Source organism: Penicillium longicatenatum (assembly GCF_028827895.1).
Source record: "Penicillium longicatenatum strain IBT 33135 chromosome Unknown contig_2_segment0_segment0, whole genome shotgun sequence".
NCBI lineage: Eukaryota > Fungi > Ascomycota > Eurotiomycetes > Eurotiales > Aspergillaceae > Penicillium > Penicillium longicatenatum.
Genome location: NW_026643120.1, coordinates 1,627,113 through 1,651,215, shown reverse-complemented (window position 1 = coordinate 1,651,215; position 24,103 = coordinate 1,627,113). Strand labels below are relative to the sequence as shown.

The 24,103-nt window shown below is 48.8% G+C and overlaps 8 protein-coding genes across 8 annotated transcripts; 2 read left to right on the top strand and 6 right to left on the bottom strand.

The window, feature by feature from the left end:
* Positions 1 to 586: 586 nt before the first annotated feature.
* N7484_003141 (GTPase-activating protein) lies at positions 587 to 4,069 on the bottom strand (the record flags this gene model as incomplete). Its single annotated transcript, XM_057113561.1, has 3 exons — positions 587 to 2,813; positions 2,863 to 3,214; positions 3,265 to 4,069. 3 exons carry the CDS (start codon positions 4,067 to 4,069, stop codon positions 587 to 589), a joined length of 3,384 nt encoding a protein of 1,127 aa, XP_056973701.1.
* Positions 4,070 to 4,775: 706 nt separating this feature from the next.
* N7484_003140 (uncharacterized protein) lies at positions 4,776 to 6,081 on the bottom strand (the record flags this gene model as incomplete). The annotated part of the gene is made up of 2 exons (XM_057113560.1): positions 4,776 to 5,780; positions 5,830 to 6,081. The coding sequence occupies 2 exons, from the start codon at positions 6,079 to 6,081 to the stop codon at positions 4,776 to 4,778; spliced, it is 1,257 nt and encodes a 418-aa protein (XP_056973700.1).
* Positions 6,082 to 6,669: 588 nt separating this feature from the next.
* N7484_003139 (uncharacterized protein) lies at positions 6,670 to 8,628 on the bottom strand (the record flags this gene model as incomplete). The annotated part of the gene is made up of 1 exon (XM_057113559.1): positions 6,670 to 8,628. The coding sequence occupies one exon, from the start codon at positions 8,626 to 8,628 to the stop codon at positions 6,670 to 6,672; it is 1,959 nt and encodes a 652-aa protein (XP_056973699.1).
* Positions 8,629 to 9,323: 695 nt separating this feature from the next.
* N7484_003138 (glutathione S-transferase family protein) lies at positions 9,324 to 10,222 on the bottom strand (the record flags this gene model as incomplete). Its single annotated transcript, XM_057113558.1, has 3 exons — positions 9,324 to 9,429; positions 9,490 to 9,815; positions 9,872 to 10,222. The coding sequence occupies 3 exons, from the start codon at positions 10,220 to 10,222 to the stop codon at positions 9,324 to 9,326; spliced, it is 783 nt and encodes a 260-aa protein (XP_056973698.1).
* Positions 10,223 to 10,804: 582 nt separating this feature from the next.
* Positions 10,805 to 13,033, bottom strand: N7484_003137 (transcription factor domain-containing protein; the record flags this gene model as incomplete). The annotated part of the gene is made up of 5 exons (XM_057113557.1): positions 10,805 to 11,154; positions 11,210 to 11,505; positions 11,563 to 11,669; positions 11,720 to 12,912; positions 12,952 to 13,033. 5 exons carry the CDS (start codon positions 13,031 to 13,033, stop codon positions 10,805 to 10,807), a joined length of 2,028 nt encoding a protein of 675 aa, XP_056973697.1.
* Positions 13,034 to 15,098: 2,065 nt separating this feature from the next.
* On the top strand, positions 15,099 to 16,427 carry N7484_003136 (glycosyltransferase family 69 protein; the record flags this gene model as incomplete). The annotated part of the gene is made up of 3 exons (XM_057113556.1): positions 15,099 to 15,680; positions 15,734 to 15,959; positions 16,012 to 16,427. 3 exons carry the CDS (start codon positions 15,099 to 15,101, stop codon positions 16,425 to 16,427), a joined length of 1,224 nt encoding a protein of 407 aa, XP_056973696.1.
* A 610-nt stretch (positions 16,428 to 17,037) lies between these two features.
* On the top strand, positions 17,038 to 18,473 carry N7484_003135 (uncharacterized protein; the record flags this gene model as incomplete). The annotated part of the gene is made up of 2 exons (XM_057113555.1): positions 17,038 to 17,171; positions 17,228 to 18,473. Coding segments are annotated over 2 exons (1,380 nt in total), but the record flags the coding sequence as incomplete, so codon positions are not given.
* Positions 18,474 to 18,741: 268 nt separating this feature from the next.
* On the bottom strand, positions 18,742 to 23,096 carry N7484_003134 (uncharacterized protein; the record flags this gene model as incomplete). Its single annotated transcript, XM_057113554.1, has 7 exons — positions 18,742 to 19,233; positions 19,283 to 19,496; positions 19,631 to 19,716; positions 19,942 to 20,677; positions 20,734 to 22,418; positions 22,519 to 22,792; positions 22,846 to 23,096. 7 exons carry the CDS (start codon positions 23,094 to 23,096, stop codon positions 18,742 to 18,744), a joined length of 3,738 nt encoding a protein of 1,245 aa, XP_056973694.1.
* Between the last annotated feature and the right edge of the window lie 1,007 nt (positions 23,097 to 24,103).

Sequence of the window (24,103 nt, the reverse complement as noted above, 5' to 3'; positions counted from 1 at the left end):
CATATTGGCATTTATTTCCTTTCCTTCCATCTTCTCCTTCACGGACACTCCTATTTTGTGTTTGATTTTGTTAATTTATACCCTTTTCAACCACTATTCTTTGTTCCCCATTCTATTGTCTCCTGGGTGGGCAGGCATTAATGAGCCTTTTATGTTACTACTATCACCTCTTTTTTCTCATGAGTTGTCTTCCGAGCGCTGTTTTGATGACATGATTGTACATAGAAATGTTAGTGTGACATCTCACGACTCATGACAATGTTAAAATTAGTAGAACAATCTCAGACTGTTCGACTTGATTCTTGAAATAAATCACCCTACGGAAATTTCTCTGCCTATATGCTAGGGCTAATCTAATTGCTTTCCTTTTGGTCTCGGAAGTCTTGGAATTTGCATCTGATGTGTAGATCGTGAGAGATCATATAGATTTAATTGATATAGATGACTATCTACATTCATCGGCTCTAACGGCAAGTGTATAATTGCACAAGGGGTAGCTGAAGAATCAAATGAACAAGGCAAAGGGATATAGCAAGACAAAAGCTCGTTCCCAGCAATACAAAAAGAGAGAATAGACTGGATATCATCATGATTCAAACTCAACAATCTTGCTGACGACCTTAGGATCATTATCCGGGGTCGCTGTGGGCGCGGCAGCATGGCTAGTCTTGCTAGTTGCTGATTCAGCGTCCGGCTTGCCATCAAGCAGGGAGGATGCTTCGACTTCAGCTCCCTCCAGGAGATCACGATCTGCCTCTCGAACTCCACGGCGCTCGTTGTCCGCACCGTACGCACCGGCACCCCAGCTGGAGATACCACCAGCCATGACGGCAGCGGATGCACCACGGTTTGTGTATTCTTCATCGTCGTCTTCGTCATCCTCTTCGTCACGGCCGAGGGCACTGCGTTCGAGATCGCGCTGTGCGTCGTCCATTCTCTTCTTGACTTCGGCCGCCATACGAATACCGTCAGTGACGATATTGTCGAGGACGCCGCGAAGGCCTTTCCCTGGGGGCACGATTCCTCCTGATGCGCCGGCCACCGTAGCGCCAGAGCTGGCGGTGAGCTGAGAGGGCCGTGCACTACCGATATTGGAGAATGTTGTGAGGTTGGACGAAAGTGATGACGATGCGGCAAGGGCGGCAGGGTGAGGGTGATCGGAAAGATGGAAGGACTGAGGGAAATAAGATTCGAAGAATTGTTCGAGGAGTTCGTCGGCGAGAACAACCATGCGGAAGGTTGGGAGAGTGATGTGAAGAGGATTGTTTGGATCCAAGGCAGGGTTTGCGGATTCGGATCTTGGCCGATTCTGTTCACTGCTTTCTGTCTGAGTGTCGGTCTTTGCCGGCTTCTTGGTACTGGAGTCTCCGTCGATATCGATCAGATCTTCCTCCTCGTCATCACCAATAGTGAAGGAATCGAGCCCTTCCGTGACCTCGGTGGTGGCATCGCCTTGGGAAGCCTTCTGATTTTCAGGATGGCTAGGGTCGGCATATTCGAAGCAGCGGCGGATGAATGCGCTCACACTTCCAAGGAATCTCTCATCTGTAGTGAGGCTGTTCTTTTCTGCAAGATCGCGATCACGAGGGCTGTTCAGATCCTCCAGAGACTGAGTAGCGGTGATCGTACCCTCGAAACCACGGCGTGATAGAAACAGCAAAGCCTCTGAAATCTTAAGAATCCCCTCACGATCGACCTGACCGTTTCCGCCATCATCATAAAGATTGAAGAAGTAGTTGATATTGTTCATAATATCTGGTGATCCCTTGAGGCGTGCCAAGCCGTTCACAACATTCTGGAGACTCAATCCTTCTTCAGGGTCAGTAGACCATTTGCGGTAGAGACGTTGCATGAATTCATGATCGGCCGGTTGGCGTCGATTAGCCCAGAGTAACGACTTATTACCCTTGAAACTGCCGTAGCTATTGGCAGAATCCTTTCGTGCCGAAGCTGGCGTGTCGGAAACGGCCCATTTCGAAGTCGCGGCTAGAAATTCGCGGAATGCATCATAGTCCATATGAGTAGGGCTGGGTCCAAGACCGACACGGCCCATCTCCCTGTCTGCGGGGGGACCAAGAATAGAGAAACGTTCAGACTTCTTCTTTTCTTGTCGTTTCCGCTCCTCTTCCAATACTTTTTGGTGTTGTTGCCAGTGATACAAGGTCTCGTAGAACCGATCATAAATGGTGCCAAGATCATCCACACTGAGGCGCTTGCTCTCAGGTCCAAGGTTCCGGATGGAAGTGCGCTTGGCGAAATTTTCGATATTCTCCAACACAGCATCTTTATGTTTATCACGCTGCTCTGTGATCGTGCTGTGTGTGATACCAGAAAATTCTTTGAAAGCGACAACCATCAATTCCTGGAATCGGGTAATGGCTCGAAGCTTGGGGTTCTCCGACTTTGGATGCGCAGATTCGTCCAAGCGTGAAAAGTATGACTTAAGCACAGAGATGAATGATCCGTCGTCCTGGATTTCAAGGAGTTCCTCGCCATTGATTCGCAAGATTGCGAGACCCACTTGGAACAAGACCTTGGGACCCTCTAGGAAGAATACATCCAAGACGCGGAATGCAAATACCAGAGGCATTGAGTTAATATAGAGAGAAAGGAACCATGGCAGAGAAACAACGGAGAGCTGTACATCGAATTTGGCCAGGTGTTCCCAGAGAACGGGCATCGTCTTCTCCACCAGGGACTCGAACACCTTTTGGTCGAGGAGTGTGCCGTACATGGTGGTGGAGTAATAACCAGGCAGAAGCCGATCGCAAAGCACGGAGAGAAGGAAAAAGGCCTGCTGCTCGGACATATATCTGTTTCGCGTTAACAATGAATCCTAAATATGAGAGCTTGGAGACAAACATCAACAATGCGGCAACGACAATGTTCATAGCTTGACAATAGCCAATCTCCGCGTTGGTCCAACTATAGGCCGTGAGGACTCGGCGTAGACGACCAATACCCTCCTCACTCTGGTATCCCGGATACTCCGGTAAACTTCGGTTCAAGTCTTTCTCGATTTCATCGATCGCAAGGGAGTCTTGACCTTCGAACTGGTTTAGTGTCTCTTGATAAAGTTTTGGAGACCGAACTCGCAGATAAAGAGATCCAGACGAGAGCTCCCAAATCTCTCCACGTAGACGATTAGGCAACCCGACCCGAATCAGTTTGTGGAATGTTGGTTGACGAACAAGCGTTACATTACGCCCATTTTCTAAATCCAGGTCAACAACTTCTCTTGCGGGTGAACTGGATTTGACTTACCTCGGAAATATTCAACCCAAAGTCTCATCTTGCTACGGTCTCGGAGCTTGCGCGCGTCACCAGGATAACGGAAAAGCATACCCAATCCGGCATCAGGAGGCGGTCGAGCATCAGGGTCATTGCCCTCTTTCGCAGATTGCTTGGCCCCTGACAGCAAGTATTCCGAGTAGCAATCCGTCACAACTGCTCGTAAACTGTCAACCTCCTTGATACCCTCCCGTAAACCCTTCTTCAAGCAGTCGCAAAAACGTTCGCTGGCCTGTCTGCTACCAACGAGTTGTAGGATGAGACGTTGGTTTCCAGTATTATCCTCCTTCTTCTTATTCAACAAACCATTCCATGTTGTCAGTGCCAGAGTGAAGATATTCGTCTCGCTGTGCAGTCGTTCGACCCGACGAATGCATGAGAGGGGTATAGTGAAACCATTGCCAGAAGGTCCTGTTCCGTGCGTCTGACCAGTCCAGCTAGTGGATGCACTCAATGTGGACGATGGCAAGAAGCTTGTTGGTTGTGTGGAAAAGCATATGAATCGCTCACTGACATGCAAACGACCCGTGTATCGATTACCTGCCTTGTCAACCCGACGTGATGTTTCTCCAGACCCGGACGAGGAACTTGGGAGTGGAAGGATGAGCTCAGCGGTGATCTCTTGCAGGGGGTTTTGGGAGTCGGGAAGGCGGAATTGTTGGCGGAAGAGAGAGGCCTTTGAGGGATTGTCGTCGGATGAGGAGAGGGATGGAATGTTGAAGTTGGCCGGATCAATCAGTGATTGAGCCTTTTGCATGAATGATGACCATTGCATCATGTTGGGCAGCTAGTAGGTCGATTGGACCAGCTGTCTAGAAGCCACGCAATACCGATGAATGTCGAGGGCGGAGCTATAGCTGCGACCTGGAGCGACAAGTTGATCCGGGCTAGGTGTTTGCAAAGTAGCCCGTATGATGTTCAGGTGAGAGATTCAAGGTCATTGTACAGCCTCGTTCATTGTTTGGTCAAACACTGGACCTGCATATCGGGAAACGTCACAGTAGAAACAGAGTGGTTGTTGCCGACTTGATACATATGTAAGAGGGGGGCCGCGCGGGTTGAGGAGTATTTGTCACGTGAGAATCAGCCTTATAGCCGCAACGGACTTGAATTGTAGTACATACTGAGACCTGCTTAAATATGAAAGACAGAAAGAACCTTGAATTTTCATGGTAGGTAATTGTTCAAGTAATATAGGTAAGCAGACTACATATCTACAAGGTGGTAAGGTGAGGCTATATTGGGGGAATAAATGTATTGTAGGAAATCTCGCTGTACAAGCCGGACGTTTAAAACAATATGTAGAAAACATAATAATAATAATAATAATAATAGGGGAAGTAATCACATAAAACCATCGGGTAGAATGAACAGAACCTTCATCAAAACTTAACAGTCTGGTTTTCCGATACGCATATCCAACACATCCTTCATCTTGAATCTAGAATTGGTCTTCAAACATGAGCATTCAGGCCGATGAATCTTTAGTTCTTGTCCATGGATCCACGGGTCTGAGAAGACTCTTCGGTGTATTCGGGGAGGTACTCCTCAGTGGATTCGGTCATCAGGCCCTGCTTCTCACAGGAGTTGCCCTCCTCCCAAGCAGCCTTGTGCTCCTGCTTCTTGGTACCGCGGTAACGCTGCCAGAGGAAGATGATAGCCTGGCCTACAAGCATACCAACAGCGCTGGCAGTGAGACCAGCGAGAACACCCAAAATAGCGGGGACGACAATGAAGCGAACAACGCGAGAGAAAGTGTGAGCAAAGGCACCGTGGGGAGGGCCATGCATATGGTGAGGGCGAGGAGGACGACCCTCCGCATCCTCGGCGTTGAAACCATGGTGGTCGGGCCAAGAGTGTTCGGCCTTGTAAGCGCCGAAGTCCTCAAAGTCCTCGAAAGGAGGGGGAGGGGGCATCAATCCCTCGGGGTCGAAGTCGTCATGGTGCTTGTGGTGGGGACCCTTCTCGCCTTCGGGGTCGAAATCGCCGTGGTGCTTGTGGTGGCCACCCATACCCTTCATGCCCTTGCAGCCCTTCATACCGGCGATACCCATGACACGGTCCTTGGCAGACGACAGAAGGCCGTGAATACGGGAGAAGAGGAGCTCTTGCAGGCACTTAGGCTTGCCGTGGCACTTCTTCCAGGATAATTTCTCGTGACGTGGGGTGGACTTCTCAATGTCACCGTCGGCAAGGAACAGATCGCCGGTCGGTGTGAGGATCAGAGTAATCGCAACGGTGTCAACGGGAACGGGGTGTGCCTCCAGGTCGAGGATAGTGAATCGGACATCAAGCATGTCAGCGTCCTGCGCATCGGCGGGGCGGGGATGTGGCATGACTTCGAGGGCGTAGCCAACGGGGATGGGGCTCGACTCTTCGTCGCCATCACGGGCAAGCTGGTTGGCAGTTATTGGGCCTGGGGGAACGGGCGGGAAAATCTGTTGGTCATTGGCCAGCAGGCGGTTGTCTTCAACGTGGAACTCGACAAACTGCATTGTCATTAGCTCAGTACTCGCATTTGTATTGAAATGGACATACCAGAGAAGATGGCTTGTCCTCAGTCCAGCTGACGACACCCTCCTTGTTGACTTCGCGGAAGGGACATTCATCGCACTTCAACATCACAGCAAAGCTAACATCGGCGTAGGCGGGCTGCATGATGTTCACAAAATCGTCTTCGATACTTTTCATTTGCTTATTGTCCATCTGGGCTTCCATCTCAGGGACGACCAGCATCGCGCTGGCACCCAGAGCAGCCGCGCCACCCAGTAGGATGGAACGAACAAACATGGTTGAAAAGAGCGGACGTCGAAGACAAAGATTGGGATGGGTTGATGGGTTGAAAACTCCAAAGAGGAAGAGATATCTTTAGAGGGGAAAGGAAAGGGAGTGGAGCTGATCCGTCTTAGTCCGCCATGGGGCGACTGAGTGGAGTGGGTGACGCCAGCTCGATGCGTGGCACAAGACGTGATTGGTTGAATTTGCTGTGTTTGATTCTTTGCTTTGTCGCACTTTATCGTAACACTCTCAATACATTATTACCATACAGGTACCAGCATCTGCCCGCGGTTGTGGCCGCCCTGTTGGTATCTTTCGTAATATAATGACGCCCCCCTATCCACCAACCGCCTGCCATCAACGCTACTGATCCTCGACTAACCCCGAAACGGCGTTCTTCTCCGAGCCCTCAGCCTAGCTTTGCTCGGTCGTGATCGAAGACGCTCATAACGTTGAAGTCAAGAGGCGTCGACCCGCTGATCGCTGTCGTGGGCGAGTTGCGCAGCTCGCTGAGGATAACTTGGGGAACTCCGTTGTACACCATCCACTTGTGATGCGAATGATGGCCGACACATGCATAGAGCAATGTGCCAACGATAATCAGTCCACCGACCAACTGAAAACGCCTTCTATGAATGACTCGGTGCAGCCGCCCCCGAACGATTCAAACACGTGCCCAATTAGACGAGGTTTAGTCGTATCGGATTCGTTGTTCAGTGGGACTTCGCTGGGCCACATCCCGGGCATCGGCATTGGCAAAGTCGAAGACTTCGGCACCTTCTTTCTGCGCCTCCACCTGACTTTCTCCATTCGGCCTGAATTCGATGAACACTTCTTCCTCGTATCCCGTTTGCCTGGCATTCCCACCCCTCGCCGTCGCTGGACAAGACTGGTAGTACGAGGAGGTAGGCCCGCCACCAACTGATCCTGTGATCTGGCTGAGTGAGAAGATGAAGCTTCCAAGTACTGATGGCTGATTAATTGTTGTAGCGGCTGGGAGGGAAGTCGTGTTGAGGAGGGCTCCGTCGGCGGGATGGCCTCCTGTGGCAGGGGAAGCTCCGATGGCCGGGAGTACTCGATTTGTGGAGCGGACGTTAGTTGAAGCGGCTCCTCTCGTGTTCCTCCACTGTGAATTGAGGAACGGTACTGGGACTCGACCTCAATCGCCGCACGGGAAGGGTATCTGCGGATCGCCGGCTTCCCCGATCTTTGATGGAGGGACGGGTGTCTGGCCGTATGTATTGACGAGTTCGAGCCGGGCAAGTCCAAGCCATGGAGGGAGTGGAAATCTGGGACTGACTTGCTTCGCTTTGGCAGCGATGGCCGTTCAATCTCGTTCCTACCACCTAGGCCGGTCACATCTGGGACTGCGAACCGCACACGCTTCCGTTGAATCATCTGTGGTCGGGCGGTGATGGTGAACTGCGGCACTTCAGCCGCATCAGACACGGTCAAAATGTCTGTGTCGCTGTCAGACAGGTCGAGGGACGCCATTTGGCTAATTGGAGGGCTAAAATCAGGCCAAGGAGGGCAAAACACCCCATCCATGCGCTCCGAGGCCCATGATACGTCGAAGGCGTGTGACATCCTTGCTGGTAGCTGCCTGGCTGGGTCAGGAAGTTGGAAGTCGTAGGCAGACTCGATCGTGGCGTTGAATGAATCTGGAGAAGAACAGAACCTATCATCGTCAGTCCAAAAGGTGCAGGTATCTCTAGACTCTTTCCAAAGCTTTACTCGCGCCCTCTCCTCGTTTTCTCTTTTCTCCCTCTCCTTCACTGCCAGGGTCTTCTTCTTTTGGCTTTCAGTCACACGGCTTACTACTAACCCTTGATCATTCACTGTCTTCCTCCTTCTGATTTGCGCATCTTCTGCTGAACGTCGAACATCAAGCTCAACTTCTTCGTTCTGCAACAAGCGAGCCCGTTTTTGTATGGCTTCTTCAGAGAGTCCTATCATAGCTTGCATTCTCTGGGTTATCAACAAGATCTGTTCTCGCTTCTGCTCAAACAGCTCTGCATAATTGAGTAATCGATCGTAGAAGTCAATCCAGTTGTTGTCTTCCTTGGCAGTCTGGTTCTTGTATTTGTACACCTCCGTCGAGACTTCTTCCATCAACTCCCTCAGCTCTTTAGTCTTTTCTTCTCCATAGTGGATTCGGAGTTGAAGTTCTTTTACCACATCACTAGCTCTCTCGCGCTGCGTCAGAGCAGCTTTTTCAAGCTTCAAGATCGCATCCTCGGCCTGCTGAATATACCAATCGTTTGTATCTGCTCGTTTGGTTTCCTCACTGAGCGTTTGTCGCAACTTTCCAGCTTCGATCTCTCTTTGTTTGGCCCAGGCTTCTGTCTCTGCAATTTTTGTCTCATACTCAGCGCATATCTCGTGTAACTCGCTGTAATTCTGAACATGCTCGCTCGTCCGTAGCTCTGCTTTCTGACGACGTTCTCTCTCACTCTGGATTTGTAGCTCAAACTCTAGTTTTTGTAAATAGTCCGATGTCTTGTGTTTCGAGTCATGTTGTGGTTTCTTCGTATCTCTGTCCCTAGATGGCCGACTCATAACAAAGAACCTGGCGTGGTACGTTGGTCCCAGGTACCCCGCAATTTGAGAGACGGTGGGTTTGAGAGACGGTGGGAAGCAAGTATCTTATGGTTATTGTTTCAATTATCCAAATTGAACCAGGTTAATCAGGGAAGGTATGAGGCTTCTTATGATGAGCCTTCGATCAGATTCACCTTTCTGTAAACAATGGCCTGGCCTCTCATTGGGACAAAGACATGAATGAAATTCATATATTCTTTGGTCACTCTTGGAGACACAGCTAAACAATGATACTATCTTCCAATTGGCCCTGAGTTCTCATTGTGACCTCTGCTTTGTTTCTGATGTACCCCGAATATAGACCAGTAACAATGTGATTATCAAGGACATTACCTCTCATCTTTCATTCACTAAAGATCTTAAGGAACCTTTGATTCAAATATCTTATGCACAAAATAGCTTTGTTTGGACATAATAGAATGGCTGTCAAGCTATGTGATTATACTACCTACCCTTCACATGAAAAGTCGATCAAACTTCAAGCTTGGCACCAGATAGGTTCATATCACTCCCTTCGAAACCTGGTGCAGATCGGGATAAGCTACCTGAGCAGATCTTGTAAATTGTATACAAATAAAGCACAGACTAGCAGCACATCTTTCAACAATCCTAAAATAGTAACCAAACAAATTAAAATCACTGACAATATCCATCTACTCCTGAAGTTCATAATCCGGAAAGAATGTATCGTGAATACGACGAGCATACTCCACAAGAGCAGGATGGCCTTTGATAATGCCTTTTGTGATGGGAGCAGCCCTATCAATCCTCCAAATTAGTATTAATCAACGGATATATCATGACAAGGACAAAGCTTACGGGCCACACGTCAACCCCGATACAACAAATCCATAAACAACTGCGTCCGCCTCAGTCGGCGCATCACCACCCCATACCCAGAACGGCCCCTCTTTGCCACGATGCTGGGCATGGGACTCAGAAATTGTCGCATTCAACATATCCCAGATCTCAATACGGAATGCAGCGATCTCTTGTTCGCTGAATTTGCCTGTGCCTTGGCCCATCATGTTGCGCACATTCTTATTGTAGACCATGTTTCCCACAATAACCCTGACAGGCCATGGGAGGGTACCGAGGACCTTATCGCGCATTGCGTAGTAGTTCTGGCACCATTTCTCGTGCGTCTATGAATATATTAGATGATAATCCCGGGCTGACAATAGAACATGGGATTTCATACCCCGTAAAAATATAATTTATCCTCAAGTAGGGCCTGGAGGGCAATGTCGTGGAGTTTTTGAGTGCTGGAAAGGTTACGATTGAGATCTTCCAGCTTTCCAGACTTGATAAACTCCTTGGTTATGAGCCCGGAGTCGGAAAGCAGTGTTGTGCCATCATCGTCTTCGATGGAGATGTACGGCACCTTGCCCTTGGGGGCATTGGGAACAGAGCCTGCTTCCGTGCGGTAGGCAATTTTTCCAAATCGAAGGCGAGCTTCGAGCTTTGTGACGAAGGGTGACCAGACGTAGCATCCAGGTTCGGTCTGACCCCGGAAGACAGTGACCGTATTAGTTGATTTGAGAGAGGTCATGGTCACTCATATAAGTCGGTTAATGGAAGATATTTGAAAGCTGAATTATATAGGAAACAGACGTGGTGGACGGTTGGGGCTGAATAGGTCGGAAAGAAGGGTACAGGGCAAGGATATAAATACTTGCGTAGCAATTTGAATAGAGCTCATCGGGGACCGAAAAGAGCTTACTGCTATTGCCGCAAAACGCGAGTTTTATTTCTAATGGTTCAAACAGAATATTTGCGCGCTGAGAAAAGAGGCTGCAGCGCTTCGGGGCCAAAGGATAAGATTCGTGCAATCTCATTGGTCGCATTGGAGAACGCATACGAGTTGACGGCAGAAATCCTCGGTCGTTCGCGAATGACCGGCTCCGATGTCCAATCCCTGCATCCAATCAAGGGGCATCGGTCGCTGCGGCTTTTAGATGTTGCGTTTTTGAATTAGGCACCTAGGACTAAATCTGCAGGCTGCAACCTTGAAATAAGTGTTTAATATGTGAAATACATGGTTTATTCGGACAAGAAGAACGACCAGCTACAATCACAGCGGTGGTACACCATCCAGCAAGAGCATTCCAGGGTCGTCAAGATATAAATACAATTATTGCACTCCCAAATTTAACATCCGGTATTCTTTGATCAGTCCGTTCACATCTTCCATATCGGTCTGATCATATTTTGAAAGCTTGGTATTTGCTTCGAAATCGTCATCGTCGGTGCTGGTAGACATAATTTTATCCGCCATGATGCGAGCCAAGTGCCAAAACTCGGAAGCGCGTCGGAGGAATCCTACTTGCTTCCATAGATTTTGTGCAGTGTCTGGCATGCCTTCGTCTTCGGGTACTCTCTCAATCCAAATCTGTCGCCAGTTCTCAAGGCCTGTTTGTACCGGGGCCAAGGTGGATTCAAAGACCAGCGAATTGTGCAAATGGAACATGAGGGAGTGAATGGCTGAAAAAGACAAAAGTTCAGCAGAATTAGATGAGATCGGGCCTGGTACTATTACCTTGTACGACAGTGAACAAATTGAATGTGCCTAATTGAGAGAACTCATGAACTAGTGCGTCTTCGATCGGACTTTGGCAGATACGTCGGACAACAGAGACGACTGACAATCGGTTCTTCCAGAAGCGAGTTCCTGCCCAGACGCGAAGACATCCAAGACATTCTGCGGCTGATTCAGCTTGGAAACATGCTTCAGGGCAGGCGACGTCCATTCTCAACTCGGAGATTAGCATTCTGGGGGGTGAGTTGTGGAAGACTATAAGAGCCACATCAATCAGGAAGACGAAGGTCAAAGCCCTGGATAACGTTAAGAATTCTGCTCAGATCTCAACAATATTGTGTCAAGATACTCACCGTATCAACTCTTCCTCTTCTGCGAATTTTTGCCACCAGGATTGAGTTGCTCCTTCAAGCTGAAGATTTCGATGCGACGCCTCTCTTGGTCCAATATGCCTTGTAAGCTTCGAGAGGTTAGATTGAGCAGTTTTAATCAAGACTCAACACAACTTACCGCCACCATTGAGGCATGCCTATAGCGCCGGATTCTTGCTTGTGCCTCGACAGACCCTTCTCGTTTTTGTAGACTGCTCACAAGATATGCTGCTTGGATGCACTGTGTCTTTTCTTTCTTCGTGAGTCCTCTGTTCATTGGGTTTACAGTGTCGCACCTAAATATCTCGTGACCAAATATAAGCTCTTCGGCACTGTCAAGGCATTTCTTGGCCGCTTGCATATCATGGCTATCGGGAGATAGACAGGCTCCAATTATCACCATAACGCATAATAGCAGCGGTAATGCTGATGATGCGTCAAAGAGCGGCCTGTGTATGATGGGACAATGTGGATACCACAGAGACCAGAAATATTCCAAAAAGCGACGAATATTTGATGGAGAAAACAAATGAGTACACAACTCAAGTGTCGAAGGTGTCCAATCCAATTGAATGATGTCGTCATTCTTTTTGCTGCAGATGACCGCACGTAAACTGTTGATGACCTCTTGGGACTTTGATGACAGTGGATCGGACGAATTATGAACTGTAATTCCTTGGTGAGTCCTGTTCTCGACCTTGACCTTTTCTTCGTATGCTTCACAGGTAATTTTTTGCTTCCACTGGAAGGTATCACGGTCAGTGAAGCTGGCCATCCCCCGTGAACTAGTGAAAAATAGTAGATGCTCCAATTTTTCCGCGATCAAAATATCGGAAGTAATGCTAGGAAACAGAAGAGCGTCCAATTCTGAAAATTCCAGTTGGTAAGCCAAGCTCAAATTGCTCTCTTCGTTTGCCATGTTTTCACATAATGGTGCACTGGGATTGAAATAAAATAAGTTTGATCCCTCACTTTGACGCGAAAGGGCAGCATTTTCTTGACAAATCCTCTTATTGGGTGACTCGCTGAATGTTGAGTCAAGCTCTGGGTTATCGGCTCGTGTCTTTTGTAAAGAGGCCAGCCTGGAAGTCCCATTCACGCTTAAAGAAGAGCGACGTCTTCTTGACAGATCCCAATCTGGTTCTGCTCTTTGAATCGCATCCGCGAGATCTCGGGACTTGCAAGTTCGTTCATGTCGCCGAAGAACGTCTCTATTGAGGGTCAGAACTGTATGCTTCGATCGGAGAAATATCGGGACGAGTTCGTACTTTCTATTGAATCCATTTCCACAAAACGGGCACTCGTGTGACCGTTGATTGTCATCTGCTTGGGCTCAGCAACCATCAATATTGGGTCAAGGGCGCAACGTACGAGATGCGGCCGCATGCCTCTTCAGATGCTCAGGGCGACTGAATGTCGAGGGGCATATGTGGCACTGCCAGTCGGAAGCCATCAGTGTTTGGTTTTCCCATCAAAAAGATGCATGAAGCTTGTTGGTAGAATGACGATCAACGGGTAAAGCGGGCATGCTTATTGCCGTGCGGAGAAAGCGGGGAAACCTACAACAGAATTCCCTTACATTCGACTTTCATCGGCTCCACCGTCTGCTCTGGTTCTATTTCGGGGTATTCTCTTGCATCATTCATCGCCGTCAAATCCGGCTCTTAATCTTTCAGAGCGATCGCCATCTTTTGTTCTTCTTCGGCCACATCGGCTTAGTGTTATTCGCATTGTGATATAGCTAGGTTTTCCAGAGCAGGAAAGAAGTGTTCAATGTAGAGATTGGCAATTTTGGTAGAAAGAGAAGGTGTATAATTTGGACAGTACATATAAAGTTTTCTGAAGGGTCTTAAGGGTCTTTGGAAGACGATGTATGACTTGATCAGCTATAGGTGTCTTCAATCCGTTCCTAGAGTGGGCAAGGGAAGATTCAAGACGAATCAAAGAAAAGAAGGTATGAAGTTCGATAAAGAGGGTGGGGGTCATACTCGAAAATAACGCCTTCCTTATTTGGAGATATCATGCCTTCCACTTGATTTTGTGTGAAATGCAAACCAGCCCAACACACCAAACATTGGACAACATCGGATGGTCATATTACCTGAACCAGGCCAAGGGTTCCTATCAATAATATATTAGGTCCCGCAAAGACCCTGCGCTAGTGCATACGCGAAATGAACTCAATGTTAGTATATTAACCCGGAGGCGCTACGCTAAGGGGCACACGGAAACATCGGAAATGAGACCCTTGGCAAGCCCCAAACAAAAGTTGTTTAAGACTACAAAGAGTCAACTTGAACAGCCTGGAGATCAGAAAACCCTTGGAACCTCGAAATTCCTAAGTTCTAATTATTGAGAAATTTTAATCATGGGAAACTTCACGATCGTGAACGGCCAACTCTACACGCCGGGCTTAGCCATTGTGGACGCCCCACAACCATACACCCCCTTGGGAGGAGGCACGTCAATCTTCTTGAACGCAAGGATTTTCGCTAACAAACTGGCCAGCAAACCTTCAAGTCGCGATCGATGTCTCTGGGAATGGGGCTCTTTCTTGGCCACCATCCACGCAATCCGCGGACGCACCCACCCTCTTTCATAATATCACGCTGTTCCTGACATCGGATTCGAAATCCCACAATTTCACCATCTCCAATGGCACTGTTCCGGCTACCAATACTACGGGCTATGTCGGACCGATCTTAGATCTTGAACCCTCCTCGACCGTCAAACATGTCAATTGGATCTGGCCCACGTGTTTTGTGGGGGACGGGACGAGCAGTAGCGATGGCACGTACAACATTTCGATGCATCAGTCTTTTCGCTGGAACGACACCGACTATTATACCGTGTTTGACTGGCCAATCTCAGTCACAAATAGTATTCCCGAAAGCTCGGACAGGGTGGAATGTGCTTTACTGGAGAACAAGATGATAAATAAGGACGCAGAGAGTTCAGACTCCTTGCCAGGCCAACCTTGGCTAACGAGTGGAGTGAGTGCTAGCAGCACTCAATCAGGAGCCACTGCCACCCAGACCAATGTGGGGTCGCGTGTGCAGAGAAAAGTGGCACTCGCGGCAGCCGGAACAGCTTTTGTTGTGTTTTTGCTGGGTAGCGCTAGTGGGCTTGGAGCCCCTTGGCTTTGAACTCCTATTTTTGGACTTTTTGATCTCGCTTTATCTCTGGATGACAATATTCACCACGTGTGAGGGATCAATGTGTAACTATAGTTAGCTAACTCGCGTTAGTCATGAAAATCACGTCGATCAGATCTGACGTTTCTCAATGATCGCCGCGCGTCCTTCTAGCTTCGGAAGTATGAAGGGCCTCAGTCTAGGCGTCACCAACGTACTCTAACCCCTTGATTCGCGATTGCCCACTTCGCGCATTATTATTTTCTAGGCACTTGGCCTTTCCTCGGCCTCTTAACACGTCATTCGACACCTCCACAGAACACATCATGCACTCGTCTTGATTTTCCTTTAAACATTTGCCGCGACTCCCGGCGTCCGCTCCTTATGTCCTTCATTCATTCTTGGTACCGTCCCATCCGCCGGTCAATAGTCCGGAGCCGTATTCTCCGCATATTCCTTATCGTCTTTTTCGCCTGGAATCTAATTGAGCTCCACCTGATCCTCCGTCGCATATCCGAGGTCGATATCATTTACCGCGACCAGCCGCACCGGAAGGAACGAATCTACATTGCCAGCGTAAACTGGAACAATGAAATCATTTTACGCAGTCACTGGAGCCAGGCTTTATTGGAGCTCGCCTGGAAACTCGGTCCGGAGAACATCTACATTAGCATCTATGAGAGTGGCAGCTATGACAATACCAAGGGGGCATTGATAGAACTTGATATGGAACTGGAACGCCTCCAAGTACCACACACAATCACTTTGTCACCTATCACGCATGTGGATGAGATGGCTGCTACTCCGGGGGAAGGTTGGGTAAAGACACCAAAGGGTGATATGGAGTTGCGACGAATCCCATACTTATCACGCACTCGGAATATGAGTCTCAAACCACTGGAAGAGCTGGCAAAACAGGGCATCATATTTGATAAGATTCTTTTCCTCAATGACGTGGTGTTTACGGTAGGAAAACTTTACTCTTATGTTAGATGACATCTATTAACATATCATGTTAGCCAAAAGACGTGTTCGAGTTGCTAGACACCAATGACGGCAGCTACGCCGCTGCCTGCTCAATGGACTTCGCCAAACCCCCAAACTACTACGATACCTTTGCCCTCCGCGATGCCAGTGGCCATGAGGCCCTGATGCCGACATGGCCTTTCTTCCGAAATTCTGCGTCTCGAAATGCCGTAAAAAGTTTATCTCCAGTCCCCGTCCAAAGTTGCTGGAACGGTATGGGTGAGTTTGTCGTAGCTTCTTCGGTATTGTTCATGAGTTTACCCTTTCATAGTTGCAATGCCCGCCGCTCCTTTCACTGCCGACCCCCCTCTCCGATTCCGCGGGATCCCAGATTCGCTCGCCTCCTCACATCTAGAGGGCTCTGAATGCTGCCTCATCCACGCCGATAACCCGCTTTCTACGCAAGACGGTGTTTACTTGAATCCTCTAGTCCGAGTTGGATACAGTGGTCCAGCGTATGTTGCTGTGAATCCCCTTGCAAAATGGCTCTCAGCGCGCTCGATATTGCAAGGATTGTGGGTAAATCGGCTGGCCCGATGGACGACAACCACTTGGCTGAAAGATAAGGTGGTACAATATCGCATAGATCGCTGGGCGGCTTTAAGTCCGGAGAACCGGGAACCGGGCAATTTTTGTATTATCAATGAGATGCAGGTCTTGCATCCTTGGGGATGGGATCACATGTAGAAATAAAACTTCGTTAATCTATATACTAAATGCTTCTGAGGCTAGACTACTTCATCGCTACGGGCCATTGCCCATACTAGACAAGTACTTTTTCAACGCGTTTATAGTGAACTTATTTGGAGGATCCATCCTTTGGACATAAGCCAATTGTGGGTACCATTTTTTGCAGAGCATGGCGTCGATCATTACGTTCTCCCTCGTGGAATACAGGGCAGTAAGTGGGTATTCTAGAGGGAGCATTCTATCGGGGTTTGCTTGGTTTCCTGTGTCAGGTGGCAGATCTCGCCGTATCACGCAGTCTCTCTCTCAAGTTTTTCAATTAAGCAAGTTCCAAGATCGCATCGCTTTGATTTGCCAATTTCAAATCGAAAAATGAAAACAGAAGTGCACTTACAGTCCGGAAGGGTCCCACTTTGGGAACAATGTGGGCCCTCCCTCCCCCAGGATCAAGGAATCAAAGAATGATCAGCCCAGGATCATCGTGCATACTTGACATTTACCCCTTGCAGATGTCTGTTTATATAGTATGATAGATGCCCCGGGATTCGTCGGTGTCGGGGCCTCGAATCTGATTTCGGTGATCGTCTAGCAAACCCAAAGTCATCCAACAATGTGGGGATACTATCGCGGTAAATCTATTTTTCTGACTGGGGGTACAGGCGCTTTGGGGACGGCGATCCTATGCAGGCTCCTTAGCCAGGCAGCGCCAAAACGAGTCTATGTACTCTGTCGCGAAGGGCCAGAGTAAGTTGTGCAGATGACTTCCTGCATTGACTGCCCTAAATAACATCCGAGACTAGGACTGCATACGCGAAATGGCAGAAATTACTTCCAGAACCCATGGCCGCTGCGCTCTTCCAAAGTTCATGCGTCACCTTTCTCAGCGGGGACATCACGTTGAAACAGATGGGCTTGCACGAGACCGACTGGCGACAACTCAAAAAATCCGTACAGGTCATCATTCACGCTGCATCGTCGAATAGCCTAACGAGCTCGCTGCAAACACTAGCAACAAATATCATCGCACCAAGTGTATCATTAGCGGAAACGGCAATGGAGTTCGAGGACTTGCACAATTTCGTTTATGTATCCAGCGCATACGCGAACGCCCACCTATGGAAAACAAGCGACCAGTTCGATGTCCCTGTGAAAGAATGCATCTACTCACTCGGGCCCCACGGCGAGGTTTACGATCCACAGAATCTGGGCCAATGGGCAGGATTCGGCCCTCAAACTGAACACGAATGGAGAAGCGTCTTGGATACGGGGACGAGTATCGAGTTCGACTATAACGATTTCCCTTGGCCATACGCCTACGCCAAGCATCTCACGGAGCGCCTTCTCATTAACGCATTCATGCAGAATGAAGCTACGGGAAAACTTCTAATCGTCCGACCGTCGTCCCTCGGTCCAGCAGTCAGTCAACCGTATCCAGGGTACTCAAGCTCGACTTCCACAGCGTCGACCAGACTAGCCGCAGCGATTCTTTTATATGCCGGGAAGCACATGAAACTTCCCACTCGAAGCACCGATCCCGAAAATGAAGTGACCCTGGACGAGATCCCGATCGATATTGTGGTCGACCGCCTGTTAGCACACACTGCAAAGGGGACGTACGGATGCGTACACGCCGTCGCTGGTAAAAAGGCCCGTTTATCATTTGCCGATTGGTGGCCTGCTGTCATGAAAGAGCGCCGTCTTCCATGGCTCGTGAAACCAGAGTGGACATCGTTAGATTGGCACTCGCCAAAATTGCATCCGATTGCTAGACTCTACGTTACGCTGGGAACATCCTTTGAGTTTGAGGATGAGCAAGCGAATAAGCTTCTCACTAAGCTGAACGCGCATGAGAAACTTCATCTGAAACTGTTTGCCGATGAACTTGATGAGAATCGTCCTTATGATTACAAGATCAGGAGGCATAGAATTCGTGAAATGGCGATGGCACTTGCAAAAAAGAAGCATCTGCCGCTTTGTTTTGTCAAATGGTGTACTCGGCCGGGAAAACCAAGAGAGAAGAGTGTCTCGTGCAAAGCACAGCAGTATAGTATGCATGAGTATGGAGGGTCGATGAATACGATTTCGAAGGAAGCAGAGAATGGTTGGGTTCATGTATGACCAATAGCGTGATTCTTCATTTTTCGAGTTTCTATGATTCAATGATATACCGCATAGCATTTTGACTCTTTTAAGCCCCGTCACTCAATGTTCTTGCTTCTTATTTACAATGATACCAGTCGAGGCTATATACAATGGACTGTTCCACTATTATAATTATCGGTATCCAGTATGCGTGCATAATTTTCGAAAAACCTTAAACGGAGTCTCTAGGCAAGTTTTTCTGCAGCGACGAAGCATCAGCAGATGACTTCGGAGCTGGCTCTGGCTCTGGCGCAGGCGCAGGTTTAGGTGGAGGAGAAGGCGCAATCCAAAAGACGGGATACCGGCGCTGCAGATTATTCAACAACAAGGCGCAGCACATAAGCATGGTCGAGGAGAGTAGAACCACAGGCAAGAAATACCACGAGAGTTCCCAAATCTCATCATTGGTAGCCGGAAGCAGCGCAGTCGCGCCAGCAGGCGGATGCGTCGTCCCAGTAAGCTGCATGACAACGATGGCGGTGGCGGTAGACAATGAGGCCGCGAGCCATCGCAGTGATTCGAATCGCGCTTGGTCTGGCATAAGGCTGAAGAGCTTGGTAATACAGATGCCGATCAACGCGCTGAAGAAGTGGCCGAAAATCAAGGCGCGTGGTTGGGCTAGAGGACTTTCAATGGCACCGAATACAAGGACTGCCGATGCTCCCTACGTTTGTTAGTTGCCACGTCGGGCAAAAGGAGGCGGCGTTTCTTACATATGAGGCGACGATGCCTGGGACGTGGCGTGAGGTGAAGTAATCGGAATAATTGAAGATTCCTTGGAGTACCGAGAGGCCGCAGAAAGCTATAATGAAGGACCATGCGGCTATTTGGTATGTTCCTAATGGCTTCGGAGTCTCGGGACGGTAGCCGAGCCAGTGGCTAATCCACCGCGGGAGGCGTGAAAGGCGTGAAGGCGGCATGGGGCAACTGTCAGGATGTTGAATATATAGGTCTCAATATTGAGAAAATAGAAAAGCTGAGGAAATGATTCATTAAAAGCCTTGCGCTAGAGCTTTTTGGGAATGAGGAGAAAACTTCGACTTCGTGAGGGGAAGACTGACGTGCGGAGATGGTGTGGGGCGGCGATTTTGGTCTCGTAATAGAAATGACCTGGAGCATTCCGAACCCCTTTTGTCATCTGCATAAGCTGGTAATATTTAGTTAACTAGGAGTGCAGTCCCCGTACAAGAGCCAGTGGCATGGCAGATAATATTCGAAGCACGAATTGAATGATTTTTAGTTGACAGTAGCATTTAGTAAATGACTGTGGCTGCTAAAGAATAATGAATATTGCAATTAAAATTTGTCAAAGTAAAACTGGAGAGATATATTACACAGACGTGACCAAATTCTGCATCAAATCCCGACTCACTATATGGGATTCACCCAACGTGCCCTTCATCACAAGCACAAGATCATCAACCGCAGCCAAGACCTTGAGGTACGAGCTAATAGCCACACAGAACTTGCGATAGTCCTCATCGCGTATAAGATCCGTTGTCAAGGTAATCTCCTGCTGGTGCGTCTGCCAGAATTCAAAGCACCGCTTAAGCAGAGGCGTAGGCAGAACCTCTGGCAAAGGATCTCCAGTTTTGAGGGCCTGCTCCACAATTCCCAGGACAGCCATAATTTCACCGATATTACGGTGATCGAGGAGGCCGGAGCCGGTTGCCAGACGCGTTTGGAAGTGCTCAGGCAACGAGGTGGATAGAAATAGCAGACGGGCGAGATTCTGGTTTAGTTCTTGGCAGAGGGACTTGACTTGCCCGAGACGCTCGCTGTCGAAGGGGGAGCTGGAGAATTCCAGCTTCAGAAGCGCGACCGGTCCGTCAAGCGCACTGAGGGTACCAGCCGTATTGAATGCGAGTTCTTCGGCTATGAGACCTTCGACGCGGTCAGGTTTGCCCCAGCAAGAAAGAAGTAAGGCGTAGTGGTCAGATAGTGAGCGAATGATATTTGAGAGCGATTTGCAGATGTGTCGCGATGCGGATGGTGGGCGAGGGAGGATCTGGACGATCAAAGCGGCAGCGGACCCGACAAGAACAAGAACAAGTCGTCGCCAGAAAACACTATATCCATAGCCGGGGTTTCCATATGACGCAATATGCCTAGATTATTTTCAGTTAGCAAGTTGGCAATTGTCCTAAGGTCATGTAGTTCTTACGTATCATCGTAGCTGTATCCGACGACAAGGACAAAGGTTGCACCGCCCATCATCGCAGCTTGTAAAACAGCCACAGGTAAGAAGATGCGTCCCCACATCAACATGGTGAAGGCTACAGCCAATGCTGCTGCAAGGCCGTAAGGGTTACCATATCCATTGCCGGAGCCAACGTACCAAACCACCAGACCGGCCACACCACCGACGATGGTTCCGATGGTACGCGAGACCAATGAGAGTATAAAATCTGACATGTATACAACGAGGGTAGTTTGTCCCATGATCAGTGCCCAAAGGCCCTTTTCACGGTAATAGAAGCCTGCACTAGATGGAATGGCCGCAGGGATACCAAGAGCAATGGTAACAATTACCATGCGCAGAGCATACATACCGTCTGCGTTGATGAGCCAGTGGTGGGTGCCAATGATCGCGCGTCCAAGACCGCTGCGCTTTTTAACTCGGTATCCCCGACTTATGCGGAGACTTTGCTGAGCTGCTTTAGACTGGGCCTCCACATCATCGGGATCAGCAACAGATGTCTGATTCACAATAACAGGTGCGACGCTGTTCTTTCGGAGAACCCAGTACACAGCATATCGCAGACCCTTGGGGAGCCAAAGACGAGTCTTCTGGCGTTCTGTCATGAGAGCGACGATTTGTTCCAGTACCCGTTCCCAAGCCCCAGCCACGCCGAGAAGATGTTCTTCGAAAACCATGGCAAGTGAAATTCCTCGCACTCGATGCATCGTTGTATCCTCAAGGTTCTTCAGTTTGCCAGTTTCATCAAAGATATCCGCATTGGTCTGAATGAGACTTTCTGTGAACTCGGAAGCAAAGGCCAAGCGCTTAGCCTTGAGTGTGTCCAAGATTGACTTAAGGTGTGCAGTGTTCTCATCCATTAGCTGTTTTGTCGGGCGTCCAAACCAACGAGAAGAATTGACGGAGTGGATGGCATCAGCAACGGCAGTAGCGGCTTCTTGACAGATTGGTAGGATCTTCCTACTGGGGGTTCGAATTGCCTCAAACATTTCTAATCGAAGAGCTTCATGTTCAGGAGTTCGAAACGCTCGCACAAGACGAACGCTTTCCATCAGCTGTCGCATGCCAGCTGAGCGCGGCCGCTTTTCATCATCCTCATCTCTCGAGAAATGCTCGTTGTCAACCAAGATTTCACGAAGCTTTTCAACCTTCTCCTCGCCTCCGATGCGTGCAATGTGGAATTCCAATAGTGACAAGGAAGTGAGCGCAGCTTGTCGTATGGGCTCCTGTAAACTCTTGACATCATCAGCATTCCACCGACCGACAGAAAAGTCTAGCTGAAGGAATCCAAGCCCGGGCATGATCTTTTTGTATGTATCGATCGCCTTCATTTTCAGCTTAATCAGATCCGCCATTGCAGGTGTTTCATCCTCAAAGAGATTGCCAGCGGTCACATCCAATGGGCCTTTAATCAGCCGCGTAAGGCCCTCAAATCCATCGAGAACAGTGGAAGAAGTGGATTTCGGGAATAAGAGTAGTTGACAAGCCAGTCCAATACCAATTCCAATGGCGGCAGGCTCAATTAATACCTTGGCAATGGTTCCCTGAAACGAAGGAAGTAATGGGCCAATAGTCAAGAAAATGTCCATAATGATAGTACCAAAGATCTGGAACAAGATGAATTTAGGATTCTTGGTTCGGAATCGGGCCTACACAACCCATTAGCATTCTATTCTGCTTGTCTCGAGTTTCGTTGGTAGTTGAAATTACCAGCAAGTAGATCATCAAGCAAATAAGGCAATAATATACTGCAGTGACGCGCGCATCTAGCATGAAGCCACTGTAGACGAGTACCTGTTCGACAGCTGCAAGGCTTTGGCCTGTTGAGTTGGCTTGACTGTACGCCTGTTGACCCAGCGCTTGCAATCTAGCCTGGGTTTCAGCTGCAGGTCGTGCCGCCTGGGCGGCCTTCATAGAGATAACGCCCCATGCCCATCCGGTAGCCATTCCCAAGATGAGCGTCAGCGTTCCCAAAATGAAGATGAATACAATGCCGGTCGGCGGCACCATGAAAAGCACGAGTCTGGAAATTCATAAGCAATAATCGCTGGTTGATTTGGGGGAGCTTAATCTCACGTTGCAAAGAAAGTCGCGGTCCCGATCTCGCGCAGGGATGGGCCGATCAAGACCAACAGCGATGCGACCCATACTGCTACAGTGCATCGAAACAGCACTTTTAAGTCGCGCGCATTGAAATGATCCAGCCATCCGGGAAGTTTGCGACGCGGTTTGGTGACTGGCGGTGCTTTTTCAGGTGGGCTTGTCTCCGCGCTAGTGGCCGGCGAGGTGTCGGTAGGCCCGTCATCATTTTGGGCGGGGGCGGACATTGGGTCTAGATGCTCCTCATCTGGGTCGAGTGTTGGCCCCAGTGATTTTGGCGCAGAAGACTTATTGCGAAACCAAGGGGGTTTGTAGCATTCCTTGTGAAGAAGATATAGGAATGAGGGGGAGATACACAATAAGCTGAGGTAATAATTTTGCCTTTTTTTTCTTGGTCGTTGAATTGACTCGTGGATCGGCGCTATTGAAGGAGCTATTTGGCCCTACAGCTACGTAACCTCGGCTCTGACATGGAACGTCCCACTCACGACGAGGATTTTCACGATCGACACTTGGCTTGCTATGTTTGTATGCATCGATCGGTCGGAAGTGAGTGCCCACAAGTAAAATATGCTGGTACACTACTGTGCATAAGGTTTGCCAAGTGTCAATTACCGGCGTCAGTAACGAATAAAGGGGGTTTTATGTCTTGAAGTAGTGTATAAGAAGAGCTTTCATTCCAAGATGCACAATTAGTAAGCTGCAGAGACAAACAACTAAGTTGAATAGTAGTTAAATAAGCTAATTATTCCAAGAAGATTATTCCAAGGCTTCGATCGGGGCCGGCCGTTGAACCTATAGGCTACAGTGGTGGAGATTCTTGAAAGGCACTGCCTCATTCAATAAAAGAATAAAAATTAAAATTAAGATTCGACCCATGTTCGACCAGATCGTTAGGGCAATGCCTCCTTTCAGTATATTGGAGAAATAAAATTCTACTATTGAACGTTAGGTTCTAGAACCCTACTTCGCTAGTACGATCATTGGCGCATCCATCTTGCTGTAGCCAACTGGTAAGTCAGCACCTAGTCAACCATAAACCCCGGAAGCCTGCGGCATCTGGGGCTACCAAGTCCAAATTGCATATGTTTTAATGTGGCTCCCTAAGAGCTAAGCGATGATATCTCCTATTTATTTTCAGCGGTGGGCCGATGTCGGTTTATGCTCGGCTTAAAGGTTCAGATTAAACACGATCCAGGTCCTTGGTGAAAAGCATAATCTCAGCCCTGGAGAG